The sequence below is a fragment of the Akebia trifoliata genome, chromosome 16, assembly GCF_017979445.1.
Source record: "Akebia trifoliata isolate Shusen 1 chromosome 16, ASM1797944v1, whole genome shotgun sequence".
Lineage (NCBI taxonomy): Eukaryota > Viridiplantae > Streptophyta > Magnoliopsida > Ranunculales > Lardizabalaceae > Akebia > Akebia trifoliata.
Window position 1 is genome coordinate 29,150,739 of NC_141390.1, and position 20,098 is coordinate 29,170,836.

A 20,098-nucleotide genomic window follows, 5' to 3' on the forward strand; every position below is an offset into this window, starting at 1 on the left:
TGCTCCCATGGCGAGGTCAAATAGTTGTGATTGACAATTCACATCATTGACTATTTCAATCGTCAATCTCATGATATGAATTGCTAATCTCGATGATTCATGTTGAAATGTTGAGATCGACAATCATGACTAGGTTGATCTCGACAATTTACAACCTTTAATCTCTACGATTGTAAAGGATGATCACAACGATTGGAACAAAAGTCCATCTCAATTATGTGAATTATCAATCTTAACAATTTGAAGTGTCCATCTTGCCAATTGAAATGAGGGTCCACGGCATTAAGAAAGAAATAAAGTTTACAAAATACTTTTTTTTTTTTTTTTTTATTATGGATTTTTCTCAAAATATGCGCAACTTATGTCCAAATTCTTATTTCGGTATAGTATTCACTTTTAATTCCCAAAACATGGTTTTCTTATTAATTCGTCACGTTTATAATCAACGAAATCGTAGATAAATTACCAGCGAGATCACTGGTAAGGCAAAATCCCTAGTATTTTATCAACGAATTCATAAATTATAAAAGTGACGAATTCACTGTAAAAACATATTTTGATAATTAAATTGAACAGTGTATCGAAGCCAGAATTTCATCATTTTCAGTGCACGAAATGGAGATTAACCCTTTTCTTTATTTTTAATTGAGGTGTAATATGTAAAAGTTGAGGCACCACTAGCAGCTATAAAAATTTGTGAGGAACTTAGGGTTAAGTAAATTTCCCTTTCATTTGTCCTATTAATTTCATAACCTTAGGTCTGCCGCATCATAAGTTGTGTCACCCGAAGATACCACCGGGCTGGTTTGGGTCTTGTTACATGGGCCCCATTTTCTCAAGATAATTACAGTCAAGTTGACCTCAACCGGACTTGGACCCGGACCCGGACCCAAATCCATAATCCCACAATGGTTGCATGAGAATATCAACATGTCGGCCGGAACTCTTCCATAGATGGTTTCAAATCTCGGCCCAGATCGAGCCGATGTTGTTTAGAAACAAGGCAGATTTATATCGTGTCTCGCGCTTCATATCATCTCACGAGATAAACAAGATGACTCAGACAATATTTTGAAAACGTGAGATTTTATATATTTTTTTATAAATATAATTATTTTTTATGATTTGAATATTTAATATTTAGATAAAAAATGATATTGTGACTAAGCATCTTATTGTCTATATTATTTATATAAAAAATATAATAAAATATATATATATATATATATATATATATATATATATAATATATATATATATATATATATATATATATATATATGAATAAATAATTGTAAATCGATTTAAATGGTTATCTCGTCCAAATCTGTAGGTCGACTCATATGAGATAACTCGATCTCGTCCATGGACGAGACTGAACCATCAAACCAAGATTTGAAACCATTTGTCTATAGCATTACGTAAGGAGATGTTTAGGAAATGTTTAGTGTGCTACCCCACCCCCACAAATAATAATAAATAAGTCAAAAGCGAAAGGCACCGCCTTGACCTTTCAACTTTTCCAAAATTCTGATAGAACTTTAAACGATAATGTCATCAATTTTTTTAATTAATGTCCACAATTTTTTTTAGAGTATTTAGAAGATATTAGTTCAATGATCAATATTTTCAAAACTTTTCTACGCAAAAAAAAATATCTTGAGAAATCGTTTGATGACCAGATATTTTACAACGTTCTCTCGATCCTAGAATGTACTTTTCAAATAAGACTCTTAGTACTTGTTGGTTTCATATTTAGAGAGTGCTCTTTGATACATTTGATTGTTTAAAAATGCTTATTGCCTTAAAATCACCATTTTGGGAACGATGTGGATTTTTGCTTCTCGTTAAACACAATCACCAAAGATATATAACTTGCGCAATCACATTTCCACTCCTTTTGCTTCCAACACTTTCGCTCCACAATTCTTATGAAAGTGATTCAAAGAGAAGCACGATCACAGAAGGCAATGCATTCCCGAACAAGGCTTAATAACCCAAAAAATTATTGATCCTAACCTCAAGGGTAGAGTTCAATAGTTAGATGAATTCAAATTTACCTAAAAAACTCGTAAACATGATAGAGAGATACTATTGACACACCAACTATTTTTACTTATTACACTTCAATTTCTTAAATTATTTATTATACCCTAGTTAAATATTAAAATACACCATTCAAACATTATAAAAGTTTGATTCAAGTAATTTACTTCAACAATATTACAAAAGAGTCATGCTGGAGTGAGTTCGGGATTGTACCTCATATCACACTTGTGTGCAGGAATCATAAATGCTTTTTCATTCATCTCGATGAAAAGCATCTATGGTCCCTGCACACTTCCACATCAAGAATGTGTGATATGAGGTACAATCCTGAGGTCACTTCAGTATTATTCTATTACAACATATTCAAACAATTTCAACATTTTATAATTATGATTAAGCTCATATAAAAACGTAAATCTAGCAAATAAAAAAAATTAAATAAGAGAGAGTGAGAGTGAAGGAGAGAGTTTCTATTCCCACCCCAACTTTGACTTATTCTCAATCATTGACTTATTTTCTCATACTTTTTATTGGAATGTTACAAGTAAAAGTAGGGGTTCCAACGGAAACTCTCAAAATGAAAGGGGTATTTAGGTAAATTCAAATAGAATTTAGTGCGGTAGGTGCAAATTAGCAAAAACCTCCCAAACTTAATTTCGTATTAATGGCTTGTGAAAAAAGTAGAGCCTTCTTTTATCGTAGTAGTGAAGGAGTAAGCAAACTCAGCAGTAGAGTTTGTAGTAGAAAGAGAGAGAGAGAGAGAGAAGCAAAAGCAGAGGTTTTTAGATAGATAGATAGATAGATAGATAGATAGATAGATACAGGCAGAGATCATAAAAGGGCGTGAAAATTCAGTTTGTTGTTCAGATCTTTTTAGCACTTATTCTTTCTTTTTAAAGAGATCATCTTCTTTCACCGGATTTCAACTTTTCCGGTCAATCTGATGTCAGTTTCAGGTGGATTCCCGATCATTTTAATGACCCACAAGCCGGAAATTCCAATAGTTTGAGAGAGGAAGAGAAAGGTTAGTAATTTTCATGTGTTTATCAAATGGGTTTTTGTTTCCTCTTTGTTTCTCTTGAGTTTTTTGAGGTTTTATGTTAGTGGTATCTGTTCTTGAGATCTTAGAGTAGTTTTTTGGCTGTTTTGGTGGGTTTTTTGGGTACCCTTTGTGGTATTTTGAGTATATGTGAAGTGGTTTTTTCTATTCGATTGAGTTTTGGGTGATTGAGTTGAGGTGGGTTTCTGATATTGGATTTTTTTTATTATAATTTTTTAAAGAAAATTAATATTCTGTTGTGGATTTCATTGGAGATTTGGTTAACTTAGTGTTGAAGCTCCAATAAATGAGGTTTAAATTATGATTTATTGGTTTTTGGGACATTTTCTGGAAGGTTTTTGATTGTAGGGTTTGTTTGGAGATCTGGGTTTGGTGAGTTATAAGTAGAAAATTCAACTTTTATTGTCTGAGAGATTTATGGTTGTCAAACTGTTTGTGCTCATTTGTTTGTAAAGTACAGTAGTTGGAGCTGGAAGTCGATTTATTGGTTTTTAGGACTTTTTCTGCAAGGTTTTTATTATAGGGTTTGTTTGGTGATCTGGTTTTGGTGAGTCATAAGTGGAAAATTAACTTTTTATTGTTGTTGAATCGATTTATTGGGAGATTTATGGTTATCAAACTGTTTGAGGTCATTTGTTTGTAAAGTACAGTGGTTGGAGCTTGAAGTCCCTTTAAATATATATAGGGAACGGATCAAGGGACATATGAAAAACATATGTAAAAACAATGTAACATTAATAAATTTTCAAAATATGGGTTAGAAGTTTCGGATTGAGCTGAGTTTTTGTGAGGATGATCTTTATGATGGGAAGATCATCCGGAAAAAAAAAATAGTCCAATCTAAAACTTCTAACCCCATTAAAAGTGATTTAGAATGTGGACCGTCGATTTTTTACCAATTTTTGCCAATAATTTGTAAATCACTTTTGATGGATTTAAAAGTTTCAGATTGAGCTGATTTTTTGTGAGGATGATCTTCTCATCATAGTGACCATCCTCGCAAAAAATCAGCTCAATCCAAATCCTCTAACCCATATTTTGAAAAACCATTGTTTTTACATATGTCCCATGAACCACCCCCATATATATATATATATATATATATGTATATATGGATGTATAAACTTCTAAACTATTGGGACAAGACTTTGATGATGATGATTGTTATATGATAATGACTATGATTATGATGATTTACTTTTACGATTCTATTCACTTATGTGGGAGCCGAGTATCCTAACCATGTTTTAAAGTATTGTACCGATTTGGAATGTTTCGTCCAAGACAGAAACAAAACATTGACCTCAAAAAACTAAATGTTTCTGGTATGTTTTGGCCTCAAGACAAGATTTTAAACCTTGATCCTAATTATCTGCAATTCAACACATCTGGTAAGATCATGTAGGGATCCATTAAATTGCTTCTAGCACACCAAAATGAAATTTGGTGGTTTGAGTTTCTAGCTCAAGTAGAGGATGTTGTGTCAGATATATGAGTTTGCAGGTTATCCCATTTTGCACCACAAAAAGGTGGGAAAAACAAACAAAAGAGAAGGAAAGGAGTTGAAGGCTTGTTAGTTATAGTGTTTGTCACCAAGATAGCTTTTATTATAACCAATAACTTTTTAAATTGTTTGTGGTGATTGGAACATATTTGATGACAATTTTTTCCAGAACGATCTCAATTTCATGGTAAAATAGTCATAAGAGCAAAGGGAAGGCAATTTCTCACCTGTTTTTTTCGAAGTAATTCTTGAAAATACAATAGGTTTCTTTCTTTCTCTCCCCCCTCCAAAAAAAAAGTTGGGAACTTAAAGTTTCATTTTTATTGGGGGATGAATCCTTTTTGTTTCTTTTAATTTGTGTTTTATTATTATTATTATTTTTATTTTTTCATTTTTTCCAGATTCGATTTTTGGTGTACGTGTGGTATCACATCCAGGCATGTACAAGAACCAGTTGCAAGAATTAGCTCAGAGAAGCTGTTTCAACCTGCCATCATATGCATGTATCCGGGAAGGACCAGATCATGCTCCTCGATTCAAAGCCACTGTTAATTTCAATGGGGAGATCTTTGAAAGCCCAACCTTTTGCACCACTTTGAGACAAGCAGAACATGCTGCAGCTGAGGTAGCACTTAACTCGCTCGCGAAGAGAGGCCCATCTAGATCACTTGCTGCAAGAGTTCTGGTATGCATTACACGCCTCCATTTCTTTATGCCATCTATCTCAAATTTGGTGCATGGAAATCTAGGGCGAACAATTGTTTGATCATGTCTCACATGTGTAAGACGACAGTCTTAAACAGTGGCCCAAAAAAATAAATGCAATTAGAGGCTATGTTTTCATATCATATGTATTCCCATGAAGTTAAAATAAGGATTTAGGCTGCTGTTTTTTTTTTTTTTAATTTTAATTACTGCCAAGTTGCTTTGCAAACTATTGGGATTTCTTAGATTAGCACCCGACAAGATGTTTTCAGAGTATTGATTTATCCCTGCTTCAATACTTTAGCATTTTCTATCTTAGTGACATATTGCCATGCAAAACTTTAATGATACAAAATGCGGGCTAGGTAATGGGGGTTCAGTGAGATGAGACCTATGTTAAAAAGGAGGGTGGGATTCTTCTCCAAAGACCTTTCATATCGCGCTGGAAAATCATTTCTAGAATATAGAATGAAAATTTGAAGTACAAACATTAAAATACTAAACAATATTGGTGATCAACTATTAATTGCAATATGGAGTCCCAGCTGGGGAGGAGAACAACAACAAAAATAAAGGTAAACAGAAACCGGACTTTTAGCAAAACTGGTATATGATACAATAGAAATGGTAACGATCTTTTACTTGTATCATCTTAATGTTACCATTTTCCAGTTAAGTTTTCATGGCTAGTCACCTACTTGTCACTAATCCGTGTCTAGTTGCACCGTCATATTTGCCAAAAATGTGTGCTTGCTTGCATGCGTGTGTGGCAGGTTTTTATAGACATGGCAGATGAGGTGATGGCCATAAGGATCCATGTATTTCACCATCACAGCATATCCCTATTTTTTTTTTTTTGATAAGTATAAGATATATTGAAGAAAGGAGAGGAACAAAATACAAGAAGAGAAGGCTGAGGTAGCCCCTCAAAGAAAAGCAAAAACGAACACAAAAAAAAAATCAAAACATCAATGATTACACAAGGAATTTCATCTAAAAACAAAGTCATCGAAAGTAGTTCTCACAAACTCTATGTTCAGATTTGACCAAAGGTATAGAAAGCCCAAGATCTCCAAGCATATCCCTATGTGGCACCCCCCATCCTAATTGTGCTGTTCTAAGTGGCAAAAATAAATGGTAGAATTTAGGCTTGACATGGATAGTGACAATATCCAATCCAATGGGTCTCTATCATATAGAAGGTATGGATAGGTCACATCACCTCTCCATTTGTTAAGATGTACTCTTTGTCTTCATTGAAGAGGTCTGAAGTTTTACTCCACCAAACCTTTTCCCATATATTCATGTGTATCATTGAATGTACATATGTATGTGGCGTGTGTGTGTGTGCGCATGCGTGCGGGTGGGTGTGGGTGTGTGTGAGTGTGTATCTCTATAATTTTCCTACTTTATTGTTCTGATTTCTTTTAGGTTCTCATTGAAGAAACCAAACCCGAACATTTTTATACATTCTATACCAATTAGTTTGAAATAATCACTAATGCCAGAAAATTTGAGTAAAAATGTTAATAAGGCCCTATTCTAATAACTGTATGTTGTTTCATGAACACAAGGATGATTTCTCGTGGATTTTGCTTTGAATCATGCAAAAAAATAAATATTTGGGATGAAGTTTGGAATGATAATGAGTGACAAAGGAAATTGCTTGTTCGAGAAATTTGATGACTATGGCATCCAGTTATTAGTAAATGACTCAAGGAATCTCTCTGGGAATTGAGAGAGAATTTAAGGTTTATTTGTATGTCCTTAGTTTTCCGCTGATGTTATGTAGTTATGATCCCTATATCTAACTGGAATCCAATGGTCAGAATCACCCCATTTTCATGTAGTAAGAGTTTTTTTTTTTTTTCTTTCTCTGCTGAGTAGAATAGCTACATTCTGAAGGTACCCCATGTAATCTCTTGACTCAATTGAGATATTGCTTCTATAATCTTTACTATTATAATGAGAGAAGGCGAAGTAGAAGTGGTTTGACATCAAAATTTGGATTCCAAAAATGCCCCCACCTTAACATTTAAACTTAATATAATCAGGGTCATTTTGGTCAAAATTCAAGAAAATTACAATTGCACATCCCTAAAATCGCATTAGTTTTCAAAATTTTTAAAAAAATATTTTTACTATGTAATCATCAAAACCACCCTTTAATTAATATTTTAAATTACAAAGAAGCCCTTCAGAGATTTGCATTTGCACGTGCCACCTTCTAGTTGATATAATGTGAAGTTTTTTTTTTTTTTTTTTGATAAACCCTCTTCTCCTTTTAATTTCATTGGCTATCTTTCGGGAAAATATCACTGCTTCACATGTGATATAGTTGTTAAATTATAAGCCGTTTGCCAGAGTAATATGGTTAGTTATCTGAGGTCTCTTTTGATGTTTTTTTACTTAACAGGATGAAACTGGAGTTTACAAGAATTTGCTTCAAGAGACAGTCCATAGAGCCGGATTAAACCTACCAGTTTATACAACAGTTCGATCTGGACCAGGCCATGTTCCTGTATTCACATGCACAGTTGAACTTGCGGGAATGAGCTTTGCAGGAGACCCCGCAAAGACCAAGAAGCAAGCTCAGAAGAACGCTGCCATGGTTGCTTGGTCTGCCTTGAAACAATGTATACAGCTTTTTTCTTTTTCTCTTGTATTTTTGTTTTGGTTTTATTTCTGTTTGATCAAAATATAAAATCTGAGACATAAAACCATACGTGAGAAATTGTTCCTATTGGATGTTCATGGCTGTCCCATTTATTTTGGAAGACCAGTAATCTATGGTCCATCATATAATCATCATGGCTTTTACCGCCATTGATCAAGAGATATTCTATTGTCCACGCCAACTTTTACTAAGAGCACCCCAAGATGTGTGCTAATTCTTTGTTAATATCATATGAATTGGGGTGCTCTTAGTAAAATTTGATGTGGCAATAAAATCTCCCTTGATTAATATATGCCCATGAAATCTGTTACCAATGTAGTTGTGTTTGCAATTCTGATTCCTTTCCTGGTGCACGTGCAGTGCCTCATTTACGCTCTTCTTCATCCTCTTCTTCCTCTCCTCTATCATCAGAGTCTGAACGAAATGATGAACAAGAACAAGTCATTGTTGCTCGTGCTCTTGCAAGTTTGTGTCCTCCTGAGGCAAAAAAGTCATCGGTGCAAGATGATAGGCATCGTGGACGGCAGAGATCATCGGCTCCTGTTCGTAGGGACATGAACCCATCTGGCGGTGGCATGTCATTGTATCCTATGCAATACCCAAGTTGGCCTTATTCAAATTTCTCCCCTGAAGTGGCCATGTACCAAATTTGGCAACAACAACAAGCATCCCAACAGCAGAGTCGCTTATTAACACTTCCCATGCCCCCGAACCCACCTGGTCCTCAAATTCTTCCATTTATTCGTTCGATATTCCAACCCGATCATGGGCAGTATTTTCTCGCAAGAGGTCAAGAACCCATCAGTGTTGTACCCGGGATTACGGTCTCTCCCACTGGGCCATCATTTTACATCTCTAACCCTTCTATGCCTGTTCAAATCAGTAGGTCTCAAGTAACCATACAAGAGATACAAGAGGAAAGAACCCAAGGGGAAGAGAATTGGTTCCATGGTGATGCAGATCCCGACACTCGGAAAGTCAATATCCAGTCAAACTCCTCTCTGTTTAGTCCTCCTTTTGAAGTTCAAAGTCGCCCTGTTTCAGGTGAGGATTCTTCCGAAACACCGTCACACGACACACCTCATGAGGACCAACAAAACAATGCTGTCAGTGGGTTAGAATCCAATGTTGGAAAATCTGTTCAACCAGAAGGAACCCTAAGTGAGCAATCATCTCTTGGATTTGACTCTAGTGCATCTAATGTTAAACCTCATCATCTCCCGAGACCGAGCTCCGCAGGAATGGCGAGATGTTACACGCCACCTTCATCTGCAACTCCTGTGAGAATCAGAACTGTCGGGCCGGTATCTTCGGTGAGACCCAGACCAGAAAGTTTGAACACCCGTGTTCCCACTCCTGTAACAATCAGAACTGCAGTTCCTCCACAAACAACTAGACCCAGATCGATGAACTTTGGAGGGAGGCCTTCGGTTAATTTCATGGCCCCCGCAGTCCAAATCAGATCGGTTATACCAGTTTGTTCGGCACCGCCAGCTAGGAAAATATCGGATTCAGACCAGGAGGGACCGTCTTCTAAAACTAAAGAAGAAGAAGAAGATGCATCATCGGCAAGTTCTGAATTGGGTAAGCTTCGAATATGATTAGCAAATGTGATTGTATGTTTCGATATCGGGTTGATCCTTTCTGATTATCCCAAGTGCAAATTTTTTTTTTTTTTACTTTACTTTATAAACTTATTTATAGCTGTGTGATTGAGAATTAAGGGTGATTTCCGAGGCCCCGAAACTTCAAATTAATAAAATAACAATGAAAGGATCATTTTTTTTTCTCTTGAAAAAACTGATTTCAACTTTTTTTTTTTTTAATTTATAACTTTCGCCGTGTTGTCAACTGGACTGAAAAAACTGATTTCGAGTTGTGTTGTCGAAGTTTGTGATCTTAACTTGGGATTTGTAACGTTAGATGATAAATGATTTTATCGATGAGAATAATAATGGAGATATATTATCTAAGTTACACTCAACACTTGATGCATGGGGGATTTAGGGACTTTTTTTTTATAATTTTGATGTCCTATGCTTATCAGAGTTTGATGTTAGGGAAAAACATTGGATGGATAATTGTTGCGAGTGAAGACCTGCTGATGAAGCCCATGGGCCTAGTTAAGAAGCCCATAATGAAAAATAATAAAATTCAATGTCTGACTGAAATTATCATGTAGACTGATTTTCAGTTTGTAGGTGAGACAAGGGGGTCCAAAAGTCAGTTAGTATTGCCACGTGGCAGATTTTACGTGACCTATTTTCTGTCTGATTGAGTAGATTTTTCCAACGTTGAAGTGGTTAATCGGATGGTCAAAAGGGCACCAAAATCAAACCCAACAGGCTTAATTGTCACGCCAACATTTGTTTCAAAAGATTTAAAACAATAAAATTTGTTAAATATCAACCAATTTTCTCTGTGATTGAGTAAACATTTCCAACGTTTAAGTGGTTAATCAGATGGTCAGAGGCGTGCCAAAATCAAATCCAACCGGCTTATATTGCCACACCAACATTTGTTTGGAAGATTTGGTTTGACTATTTTGTTTGTACCACATCAAACCATAAAATTAATTAAATATGATGGGTTTACAGATAACTTTTATATATATATATATATATATATATATATATATATATATATATATATATTTTTTTTTTTTTTTTTTCTTGTTTGCTTCCCCTCTAACTAACGAGTCTGACTTTGAAATGGCTAACCCACTTAATATTTTGGGACGATTATTTTTTCAAGAATATGTACTAATTAGTCCCCTAGAAAAGAATATGGATCATTTAAGTCTCATTTAATAAAATATTCATTTATTAAGAATCTTTTGAATATTTTTTAAGAAAAATACTTAAAATACCCTTTTAACATCTTTACAAAGTGGTTTAAATTAAAAACATATTGAGTCAAATAAAAAACTTGACCAATTTATTTGATTATTAATATTTTTATCATAATAAATCATAAATATTTTTATTTATAAATTCAATATAATTTTAATTGACTCATTTAATTAGATTTTACTAATTTTTTAGTTGAATCAATTCGATGAACATTCAAGTCGAGTTTTAAAATAGCATTTTAATTATTTAAAATTATTTATATTTTTTAATAAATCTAATATACATAACTCAAATTAGTTGATGGTGATGATAACCATATTCATTATCATCATCATCATCTATGCGAGTTAAAAATCACTAGTTATGGAAAGAGTACACAAGGAATTTTAATTTTCATTTAGGGTATGTTTGATTGCATGGAAAGTCACTTTCCATGGAATTTGAAATCCATGGAAAATTAGTTGTGGAAAATAGGTAGGGTTGGAAAATCAAATTCCATTGTTTGATTTCACTTGGATAAAATCATGGAAAAAATATGAGAAAAAATAAGAAGAGGAGAAGGAGGATGTGGCGACGACGAGGGCGACGGTTGTGGCGATGACGGCGGCGGTGGCTGCTACGACGACGATGGTGAAGGCGGTGGCGGCGACGACGACGACGACGACGGTGGCGGCGGCGACTACGGCGATGACGACGACGGTAGTGGCGGTGACAGTGAAGGTAAGTGAGGAAAATGGGGGGAGAACTTGGTGGTGGTGGTGGCGGAGGAGGTGAGGGATGGAGAAGAAGAAAAATAAGAAGAGAGAGAGAGAAGGTGGTCGGAGACGGAGCCGACGGCGACAGCGATGGTGACGACGACGATGACGACGACGGCAAAGTTAGTGTAATGGTGGTGGTGGTGGTAGGGAATAATTGATGATGGAAAACATTGGTGGATTTCATTTTCCCACCCATATGGGTGGGAAAGTGAAATCCATGATTTAGTGGACTTTTTGAATGGGGTGGAAAATGAATTCCATTTCCATGTGCAATCAAACACTTGAAAAATGTCATTTTCCATGGAAATTGATTTTCCACCTTATTTTCCATGTGCAATCAAACATACCCTTAGATCGTTTCTTTTTTTCATTGTTATATAAGAGATGACCATAGTCAACAGGAATGTCATTAATTTAAAAACAGAGGATAACTTCACATATTCTCAAATAATCACATTTCTTTAAACCTCAAAATTCGTTGAAAGGGTAATTACAAAATTTTCATTTCAAAAATTCTTTTCAGAATAATATTAATTAAATGAATACTAAAGAGTCCCTATGTTTTTTTAGAAGGGATTTTTAGTACATATTATCACAAAATAGGTCTTTGGGGTCATTATCCCTAAAAAGTTTTAAGGAACCCTCCCATTCCAAGAAACATATTCCTCATATCTCCTTGTTTTTAATAAAAATGATTTTAATACCCTCAGCATCATCATCATCGGCTCCTCATCACGTCATCGTTGTCATCATATTCAGTTGATCTTATAACACTAAGTGGATTGAGTTGGTTTAACGAATCTGGTTAGAACTTCAGCCCAGCTTATTACAAGCTTTTTTTTTTGGTGTAGATCTCCTGATTTCTCTTAATAGGACAGGAGTATGAGAGTTCTTGGAGTGTGCTTCTTGTCTTTAAAGATAAATGGTTTCAGCCCAGCTTATTACAACTAAAATGAGAAGCTCTACAGAAACTTCGGATTAAAAAACAAACAAACCAGCAATGCACGCGTGTGATCATTGAAAACCTTAAACCAATCTTATGTACACATATATGCAAATTTGTTATGTATTAACCCATGTCAAAGAGACGACTCACATCCACACCTACTCTTGTATTCCAAGAAAATGAGCAAATGATGGATACTTTGGCTCCCATCCAATTTCAGTGCGAGTTTTTGAGTTATTTAATTTCTTCCCTAAAGGATCAGTGGTGCCTGCAAAATAAAATATATTCAAGTGAACGGTCTAAAGTTTTCGGGATATCAGAGAAAGTAAGCGATAAATGATCAAAACTCATGAATGTCTCGATCTTTTAACATAAGTGATGAGCTTGCCTGTAAAAGCTTGAAACTTTTTGCTGAATTTTCCGCTTCTGTCAACCAAGTCCATTACTTCCTGTCTGCAAGAATGCAAGATTGTATACATGTAAAGAAAATAGATTCAAGTTGCTCCTACATGTTCTAGTTTTATTGGGCGCCAAGGAGCCTAGTATTGAGACCTGGATAGCGGGTGATTGTCACAGCCCAAGAAAATCTGACCACGGCATTTCTTCTTCAAGATTGCAATAGCGAGGGATGCTGCATCCTGTCATACCAGTAACAAGTCAGAAGTCGGAACAAAGATTCATTCCATGGTTTCAACATATGGCATTCAAATCCTAAATATAATACCAAGGTTCAACCCAGGACGGCAAACAATGAGAGACGATAGTTCTGTAAGCAAAGGAAAGTATCATGCTTACACATTAAAGCATGATATGAAATAGAGGGAAGTGTTTTCTGAAACAGACTCGATAAAGACCTACGGTTTAGTGTCTTTTACATTATTTGCCAGATATAATTTTTCTAGTCCGTGGTTTGGATAAATGATAAATGGTGCGGAGGAACCACAATGGCCCTAAGCTACCAGTAGTGGTTACTTAAACCAACAGAATTGAATTACCAGAAAGAGTTTGTTAGTTAATTCACATCTCAATGTGGGTGCTGTTTTTAATAGGAGGCATTGCAGCTTCTGATTTCCTTAACCAAATTGTACGAATAAAAAATGAAAGAAAATGTAGCAGAAAAGTAAAGAAATCCCAAACAACGGTATGATCTAACCCAATGAGTATGTCTTGGTGAAACTTCAAGATGTTTTTTTATGCAGAATGTTCAACACATTTTTATATATTTAGATATGTATAAATTTAGAGAGCTTTTATTGAAGTACCAACTTTTACTAACAGCACCCCAAATGTGATTTACATATGAATTGGGGTGCTGTTAGCAAACAAATTGGTGTCAATAGAATCTCTTTAAATTTATTCAAAGAACAAGTGTATGTACAGAAGGCAGTTGAGGTGACCGACCTCACAACAAGGAAAGTAAAAAAAGCATGATTTTCATTTGTGGACAAGCATAGAACAATACTGTTGCTTTCTCTATTACCTCGTAGTGAATAAGATTGAGGATGTGATCTGGACGAGTTTCAACCGTCCCTTTCTCCAACCAATATGTATGAGCACCCCTATCCGACTTGTTTAAATAGTTAAGATAACACTATAAATTTAATTATAGTAAAAAAATTCATCATGAACTCCTGCAGTAAAAGCCCCAGGTTTCAGACTTGGAGCAACAATGGTAAGGATATATAAAGTCCTGCCAGTCTAAGAACACAACCCCCAACCTCCAGCACTGCTTTTTCTGCCTTTAAAAGGACATCTGTTCGAAGGCTTCTCCCAATTGGCACAACGGGAGAGTTCTGCATAGTTATAACCAAGAATGCCAATCAAAATTTCCTCACAAATATCTCTAATATAATAGCAATAAGTTTTATGAAGAAAAAATAAATATGGGTCTTGTTAACGTGTGCCCTAAGGGCACATGTTAAAGTGCAATAAATACACTTTGGAAATTGGATTTTGTACCGAAAATGCCCTTAAAAATTATCTTTTACCAAAATACCCTCAGATTCCAATTTCCAAAGTGTTTTCATTGCACTTTTAGGGCACACGCTAACAAAATCCAATAAATATAACTGATAGTTTTGAAGATTTAGCGATTTTCTGTGATCTAAAAAAGGAAAGAAGAAAAAGAGTTGGCAACTCATGTGGAATAAGGTATTTCTGTGATGTTACAACAAAGTTCAGTTTATGAAGGGATTTCAAGCAGGTCAACAGACAGCATGGCAACTCTGTCCCATCCATTTGATAGATGACCTTCTTGATAACTTTAACCAATAATCCATGAATTGCTCACATAGGCAATGAATGGCAGTTTTTTTTTTTTTCCGGCATGTAGGGCAGGGCTATGGACTGTAACTTGTCATGAGGGGACGAGATGAAGGGTCAAACAGAGGGAATCCTTTGGTCCAAATCCACAATCCTTAGCTATAGCGTCCAAAAAAAAATCCCTGCCTAGTAGGAAATAGTCTTTGCTCAGATCGAAATGCCCCTCGTCTAATTAGGTAGCATACAATAAATTGACCATTTAATTGCTGCGATTAACAATAAATAAATGTTTATAGTTTAATAAATAGATTTCTTCTATTTTATCAGTCACTCCGAACCATTTGGGATGGCTACATGATTCCTGTTCCGCCATTCAAGTCTACAAAGGCAATACAAGCTTTCTTAAGACGAGTCCATTTCATTTTCTATATTCTTTCTTTTTTCGGCAGCTACAATAATTTTCCTACGAATCCCCAAAAATAAAAACAAACCCATCCTTTGGGCATGTTAAACAATGAATGCTAATGGTACAAGTAAGATAAATACTCTAAAAGGGTGATAGTAAAACTCAAAAAGGGTGTGAATATGAATGTGGGTATGAAGAAAAGATCTGAAATAACAGGCACTCATAAAAGATACAGACATAGAATGTGTAGGAGGATCGATGCAGTTGACATCAAATCGATGGCAAAAAAAATGGAGAAGTCTTTGTCGATGGCCCGACTGAAATATAAAAACATAATCAGGAACTCAAATAACATAGGCCTACTTGGTATGAGCATAGATCAGTATAACGCTAAGAAAATTCAGGCATACTAAGCTGATAGCTTCATATATATATTTTTTGACAAACAAGTATCCCTGTAGACAGTGGACTGGGCCTGTATCTAGGCTTTGCCCAGTCCATAGATCATGGTCTTATCCAAGGACTAGTCCCGGGGCACGTGCAACGCCCGCAACTCACATGCACCAGGTAAGTGACAGTGCGCTATCGCAGGTGGCCCTGAGGAATTATTGCTCATACTGGGTATCGAACTCACGACTTACGTGCATCAATCGCTCATCGGTCCGAAATTGCCATTGAGCCAACCCCTTGGGGTTCTGATACCTTCATATTATAATAAGAACACACAAAACAAATCGGCCACCATTAAAACAATTAGTTTTATTTGATGCAACACCTCATCACATAATCCATTGTCATTGCAATCATATGGAGCAGAGCTTGATGTAAAAACAAAAGAACCTTCACCACTCCAGTTTGATCCAGCCAGTCTGCATAATGTTTTTAACTCAATCAAAACCTTAGATCTGTAATGTATTAAACTTCTATCCTTAGATTCAATACTAGATGTATAAGATTGGCATCATCAAGGTAAATTTTAAAATTTTCATACAAAAACACAAAATTGGCTGCACCTTCTTATAATCATGGTCTTCAATTTCAACATATTTCCACAAGATATAATGAAATCTTTCCATTTCCACAAATTTTGTACAAAAACACAAAATTGACTGCACCTTCTTATTTTTGTATTTGAAAATAAAATTATTGTGAGTGATAGAAGAAAAGTAATTAGAAAATAAATGAAACGGGAAAGTCGTTGCATATTTTCTATGATTAGTGTATATGAACACAAATTGTGTCTATAAAATTGTCGTAATTAAAAAATAAAATATTTCAAAAACTTGAAAAATAAAAGAAAAAAGAAAAACAAATAAACAGGGAATAGAGGACTTAAATCAGATTATCATAAACATTCAAATGTATGAATACACTAGATACCTTACGTCGCCAGGATAATCTGTAGTTCGTGATGGAGGAGCACAGAAAATAATATAGGGAAATCGACGATTTTCTTTCGAGCTCCTTAAAGAAGGATTGATCCCAATTTTGATCAATTCTTCATGGTGATCTGTAGTCATTGTTTCCCCAAAAATTTGGCACCCAGGGTGTTCCTGTAAACATGAACAAAATAAAAAATCGAATCACCGTTCAATCCGACCTATGTCACCTTAGATCGAAAGCCAATTCTAGATATCCAAGATTGATATAGCAAATAATAGAACAGAAAGTGAAAATTTAAACCAGATAAGATATAATTATCCAAAATTATCTAAAATTATTTGCAATTTTGAAGAATACCTTCCGCCATTGTTCTGCTACCATGCGCCCGAGTACACCAGGACCTACAATCAACAAATCATTCCGCCCAATCGAACCAGTCGATGAAACTCCCGATCCTTCATCAGTTGCTCCTGCACCAATCAGAATTATTTCTAATTCATCAAAAAACAAAAAAACAAAAAAAACAAAACAAAAATTAACAGAACACATGCATCCATAGAAAGAGATATTGGTCGAAGATACATACCAACAGTAGAGGAAGCAGAGAATTGAATAGGTGACGCCATTGATGATGAGCTTCGTTTCGTTCGGAAATTAGGGTTTCTGAAGAGCGAAATCTGGGATTTATGGAGTTTTGTTGAGTGGAGGATAGATAGAGAAGTAATTTGCTTCGAAAAATGAGTGACACATGGAGGTGTAGAGATAAAAGCAGATAAGCTTTCCATGGAAATAAAGAATTTTAAGATTGGAATGTTTTGATACTTTGGGGGTGAGTTTTACTCGGATGTCGCGCTTCGACGTTGTCAGATGAAAATTTTCGGATTGGTTGTATGAAAGAAATGGAAAAGACTCGTGCAGCAGTGACATCGAAATTGACATCGTTTGGGACATAAATGTGGACAAAATCATAGATGCTTCTCACTCGTATCTCGATGAAAAGATATAAAGTAGGTTGTGAATGGTTTGGTTAAGGAATTTATAACTATAACCATTATATTAATTCGACTCCGATTCTCAAGAATCAAATGAGAAAAAAAATATTTTAAATTATTATAATAAAAAAATTAACATATTATAAATAAAACTATTAACTTAGTTATAATTTGTTATACTTCAGATACAAATTAATTTTTTTTTTTTTAATATATATATATATTTTTTTAAAGTAATAATTTTTTTAGAAAAGTAACTCATTTTAAGTTTCAATTGATAATTTATTTGAAAAATTGAAGAATGTTATATAACATGCATTTATTTTTTAAATAAAAATATACCTTAAATCATTTATAGTATGAAAATAAATGACAAAATAAATCAGTACCTGCGGGTACTCATTGGATAGATCTAACGGTTCCGATTCATATCGATTTGGTTCCATTTTAGACTTGGCTCTCATTAGTTCCAATAAAAAGGGATCCGGAACTGAGGTATTTGATTTTGATTCTGGTTTGATTTCAGTTAAATGGGAATCCATTGACACTCCTATCCCAAACGATGTCAATTTCAATGTTATTTCAACATTTTCCATTGGAAAATGCTATAGTGACTGTGTTACGTGTCAAGAATCATAGTCTTCATTATAAATGTTTTTCCTCAAGATACTAATTTGTACACTTGGCGTGCTTCTTTGTACATGTGTGAAGTCTTGTATCCTAAGAGACAGACATATATAAATTATTAATACATTGTAGGGATGAAATTTGTTTTAAGGTTATTGTGTCCAAAACAAGTCTCACTCAATTAAGATATATAACTATTTACATTCGATATTTATAGGTTATTTAATTTTGTTATTCTACACTCAACCTTTTTTGTCTATCTATTTTATTCTTACACCACATAAATAACAACATAATCAAATTTACCATTAACAAAATTTTAATGAATCAAAATAATACATTATTTTTTAAGATTTATATGAATTTGAAGTGATGAGGTTATCTACGCATCCTAGTTTAAGATGTTGGAACTCAAAAGGATACACATTCATAAAGGTCAGGGCATTTAACAAGAGAAGAAGAAACAAAAAATTGTTTTTTTGGTTCTAGAACTCGGACTTAGCCGAACACCATGCCTGAAAAATTTTAAGTGACATTTAAAGAAGTAAAAGAATCGTTTGAATTTTATCTTGCTTGATCGTGAGAGAGCAGAGTGTCTATATTTATAATTAATATTATAAGGATTTTTACAAAATATTATAAGAGAGACTGTCTTTTGATCTATATTGAATTACGACTGTGAATGAAAATATTTCCAACTATGTTCTACATGTGTGTCAAACGGCAATGTTGAGATCTCACAACATCCATCGAGGATTTTATAGCTTGAGAATTTCCTTGTGAATGAAAACTCTTTTCAAAATATCTCCATGTATACTAACGTTGAGATGTGTCTAACGACAATGTTGACATCTCACAATTACTCAGTATCGAGATCTCATGTTTCCAACGGCTGTACAACTAGACATTGAGAGTCACACATTTCTTCAATAACATTGATTCAATTGGAAGATTTCCCATTGAAATGTTCCTACTTGCAATATTCGACTCTTGTACCACTACTGCGACCAATAATATGAAAGGAAAGAAGTCTATCGATATTGCCCTCACAATTTACAAAATAAAAAATAAATAAAAATTATAAGGACCTTAATTGTCCTACGCAAACAAAATTTTGACCCCATCCTTAGTTTCTCTAAAATTTTATTGACGAAAAAAGAGATAATTAGACAGAGCGAAACCAGAATTTTCTTGCAGTGGGGGCAAATTATAGATAATGGTACAATTGAAGAGCTTGAAGATGAATGGCTTTGAAGAGCAATCTAAAGGTTTTTGGTTAGGAGTTGACGAAAATGATATTTAGGTCATTCTCAAGTAGTCTATGAGAGAAGACCCAATCAAGAGGAAATAAAATTGAAAGGGAAAAAGGGGGAAGCGGGGAGAAATTGGAGAGAGGGGAGGAGGGGGGGGGGGCGCAAATGGGGAGGAAAGTGAGGGAGTGGGGGCATGAAATTAGTTGAGAATACAAAGATATCTTAATGCTCTGTGGAGGAAATTTCCCCCCACTCTCCTTACTAATTCCATCGTGGTAATTAGTCCTCGAATCTTGTCGTTGCATGCTTGGGAGTGGTGTTTGGTCTTTTTTTTTTTTTTTTTTTTTTTGGGATTTAAAAAAAAAAGTTTCTAGACTTTTTTTAAGGGCTCAAAGTGCATGGACAAATTTGGGAGATTGGGTTGAGTTTTCTTCGATTTATTTGATCTGAGAATGGATTAGAGAATATCTCATAAAGTTTGGGAATACTTGAAAATAAGTCTAGAAATAGTTTTTCAAGGTCTAGTTAGGTATCTAACAAGTCTAAGTGCGCAAGGCTATAAGCGGGGGAGATTTATTGGCTCGTGGCCATTGAAATCAAATCAATATATAGAAGTCAAATTCA

General features: G+C 34.7%; 2 protein-coding genes across 2 annotated transcripts; one reads left to right on the forward strand and one right to left on the reverse strand.

The window, feature by feature from the left end:
- The first annotated feature begins 2,736 nt into the window (after positions 1–2,736).
- On the forward strand, positions 2,737–9,774 carry LOC147383337 (double-stranded RNA-binding protein 2-like). Its single transcript, XM_086428171.1, has 4 exons — positions 2,737–3,073; positions 5,015–5,298; positions 7,735–7,954; positions 8,356–9,774. Exons 2-4 carry the CDS (start codon positions 5,053–5,055, stop codon positions 9,594–9,596), a joined length of 1,707 nt encoding a protein of 568 aa, XP_086284297.1. The 5' UTR covers positions 2,737–3,073; positions 5,015–5,052; the 3' UTR covers positions 9,597–9,774.
- Positions 9,775–12,583: 2,809 nt separating this feature from the next.
- EMB2799 (NAD(P)-binding Rossmann-fold superfamily protein) lies at positions 12,584–17,484 on the reverse strand. The gene is made up of 9 exons (XM_086429105.1): positions 17,189–17,484; positions 16,960–17,072; positions 16,600–16,772; positions 15,995–16,088; positions 14,233–14,344; positions 14,032–14,120; positions 13,104–13,189; positions 12,940–13,004; positions 12,584–12,819 (listed from the first exon to the last, which is right to left on the reverse strand). Exons 1-9 carry the CDS (start codon positions 17,385–17,387, stop codon positions 12,710–12,712), a joined length of 1,041 nt encoding a protein of 346 aa, XP_086285231.1. The 5' UTR covers positions 17,388–17,484; the 3' UTR covers positions 12,584–12,709.
- Between the last annotated feature and the right edge of the window lie 2,614 nt (positions 17,485–20,098).